This window comes from Henckelia pumila, chromosome 1, assembly GCF_033568475.1.
Source record: "Henckelia pumila isolate YLH828 chromosome 1, ASM3356847v2, whole genome shotgun sequence".
In the NCBI taxonomy this organism is placed as follows: Eukaryota; Viridiplantae; Streptophyta; class Magnoliopsida; order Lamiales; family Gesneriaceae; genus Henckelia; species Henckelia pumila.
Window position 1 is genome coordinate 178,200,173 of NC_133120.1, and position 2,691 is coordinate 178,202,863.

At 41.7% G+C, this 2,691-nt stretch overlaps 1 protein-coding gene across 1 annotated transcript; it reads left to right on the forward strand.

Moving 5' to 3' along the window:
- Nucleotides 1-927: 927 nt before the first annotated feature.
- On the forward strand, nt 928-2,481 carry LOC140874524 (uncharacterized). The gene is made up of 3 exons (XM_073277823.1): nt 928-1,528; nt 1,580-1,677; nt 1,795-2,481. The coding sequence occupies exons 1-3, from the start codon at nt 928-930 to the stop codon at nt 2,479-2,481; spliced, it is 1,386 nt and encodes a 461-aa protein (XP_073133924.1).
- Nucleotides 2,482-2,691: the final 210 nt, after the last annotated feature.

Below are 2,691 nucleotides of genomic sequence, written 5' to 3' on the forward strand. Positions count from 1 at the left end.
AAAGGACCTTGCTTACGCGAAGGAGAGAACTTCGTAGGAAACAACAAGAGGAAGCTGCTCGAGCTACATTCCCAGAAGAAGAGATGGCTGTTAACGCTAATCTGAGTTTGAGACAATTGGGCAGTCCTGATCCAAACCAACAACCCTTATGCATTACTTTCCCTACTCTAGAAAATAATGCTAATTTTGAATTGAAATATGGACTGATACACTTACTGCCTGCTTTTCATGGTCTTGCAGGTGAGGATCCGCACAAACATCTGATGGAATTCCACGTGGTGTGTTCAAGCATGAAATCGCATGGAGTTACAGAGGAGCAGATTCAGCTCAGAGCCTTTCCTTTCTCTTTAAAGAGTTTTGCTAAGGATTGGCTGTACTACCTACCTTCTGGATCCATCACCACCTGGACTGAGATGAAGAGAATATTTTTAGAGAAGTACTTTCCAGCTTCTAGAGCAGCAAACATCCGAAAAGAAATTTATGGGTGCAAACAGCAGATGGGAGAGTCACTGCACGAGTATTGGGAGCGCTTCAAGAAACTTTGCGCCAGCTGCCCACAACACCAGATAAGTGAAAACTTACTAATTCAATACTGTTATGAAGGGTTGTTGTCTCATGACAGGAGTATGCTGGATGCGACTAGTGGAGGAGTTTTTGTGGACAAAACTCCGGTGCAAGCAAGAAACTTAATAGAAAATATGGCTGCCAATTCTCAGCAATTTGGCACCAACAGAAGTGATCCTGCACCAACTGGTACTGCATGTGCCGCAGGAATGGGGCCTTGCTTTACTTCAAGGCTCGGACGCCGAGTCCCTCAGTCCTTCGCTGCACTTCTTTCCGTTAGTGTTAGTCTGAAAAAGTCTTTTGATCCCTAGTCCTTCTTCCCTTGAACAACAACTGAGCGAACTGACGTCTCTTGTGCGTCATATGGCTGTAGGGAATGGACAGATTGCAAGGGTATGCGGAATTTGCACTCAAGTAGGACATGCAACTGACATGTGTCCCACTCTTCAAGAGGGATTTGCGGAGCAAGTCAATGCAGCAGGAGGATTTCCAGGGCCACCTCAGCAGAAGTATGATCCTTACTCTAACACATACAATCCAGGTTGGAGGGATCATCCAAACCTCAGATATGGCAATCCTCCAGCAAATCAAGCTTATAAGCCGCCGTACCCTCCACCACAGCGTCCTCCGATTCCTACTCCAGGTGAGTCTCTTGAAAACATAGTTCAGAATCTTGCCACTAATACCTTGGCTTTTCAACAGGACACCAGGACGAGCATCCAAAACTTAAATACCCAAATGGGGCAGCTCGCTGCAGCAATTAGCAAGTTGGAAGCACAAAATTCCAGCCGTTTGCCTTCACAAACAGTGGTGAATCCGAAGGAGAACGTGAGTGCTATCACTTTGAGGAGTGGAAAGGAGCTGCAGATTCAAGACGGATTGGTCAAAGAACCGATAGAGACTGAAAGGGAAAAAAAATCTAAGGTGAAGGAGCGTGAGCCCATTCCTAAAGAAGCACCGAGAGGTAAGTTTCCTCCTTTGTCTGAGTATAAACCTGTAGCCCCTTTTCCCTTAGCTTTAAAGGACTCTAGGAAAAATGAGGGGATAAAGGAGCTCTATGAAACTTTTCGTAGATGCGAGGTAAACATTCCACTGTTAGATGCTATTAAGCAAGTACCTCGCTATGCTAAATTTTTGAAAGAATTATGTACTGCGAAAAGAAAACAAAATTTGAAGGGTTGTAAGAAAGTTGAATTGGGAGAACATGTTTCTGCCGTTATTCAAAGAAAGGTACCTACAAAATGCAAGGACCCAGGTATGTTCTCGTTTCCATGTCAAATAGGAGGTGTTCAGCTTGATACGGCCATGCTAGATTTAGGAGCATCTATTAACGTCATGCCATACTTTGTTTATGCTTCCTTAAATCTTGGGCCTTTGAATGAAACTGATATTGTCATCCAAATGGCTGATCGATCTACTATTTTTCCAAGGGGTTTGTTAGAAGATGTTTTAGTAGAAGTTGGTGACTTGGTCTTTCTTGTTGATTTCTATGTTCTTGACATGAAAAGTAATGAATTGAATAGTCCTATTTTGTTAGGAAGACCATTTTTGAAAACTTCTAAGTCTATCATAGATGTTGATAACGGTAATCTCACGATGGAATTCGATGGAAAAATTGCTAAATTTGATATTTTTGATACCCTGAAAATTCCTGGCCGTGAAAGTGTTGTTAATATTCTTGTAACACCTGCTGAAATTTCTACTGCTGAAAACTTTTTCTCTGATATGCAGGCACTAAAAACTGCGACAAAATGTCCTCCTGATAACGCGAAAAGGATTCCCATGAGAAAAGAGAAACGGGGTCAAGGAGCTAGCACCTCCAAGAAATTGACGCAGCAAATGCTTGGGACAAAATTTTTTGGAAAATGTTTTAAATGGGTGAAGGTGGACAAAGGAACCAAATTTAAACCAACCTAAGAAACTGCAACATTCAGTCGAGCCAACGACCGTAAACAAAGGCGCTGATTGGGAGGCAATCCAGTATTACTAATTTTTTAGTTTTTGCTTTTACTTTGTTTTTTAATTTTATTTTAACTTTTTTTTTGTTTCGTTCATTTTTGTTTTTATTTCATTTTCGTAAAATTTTTTTTTAGAGGCACGCTCGATCCTAGAAATTCTTGGGATCGA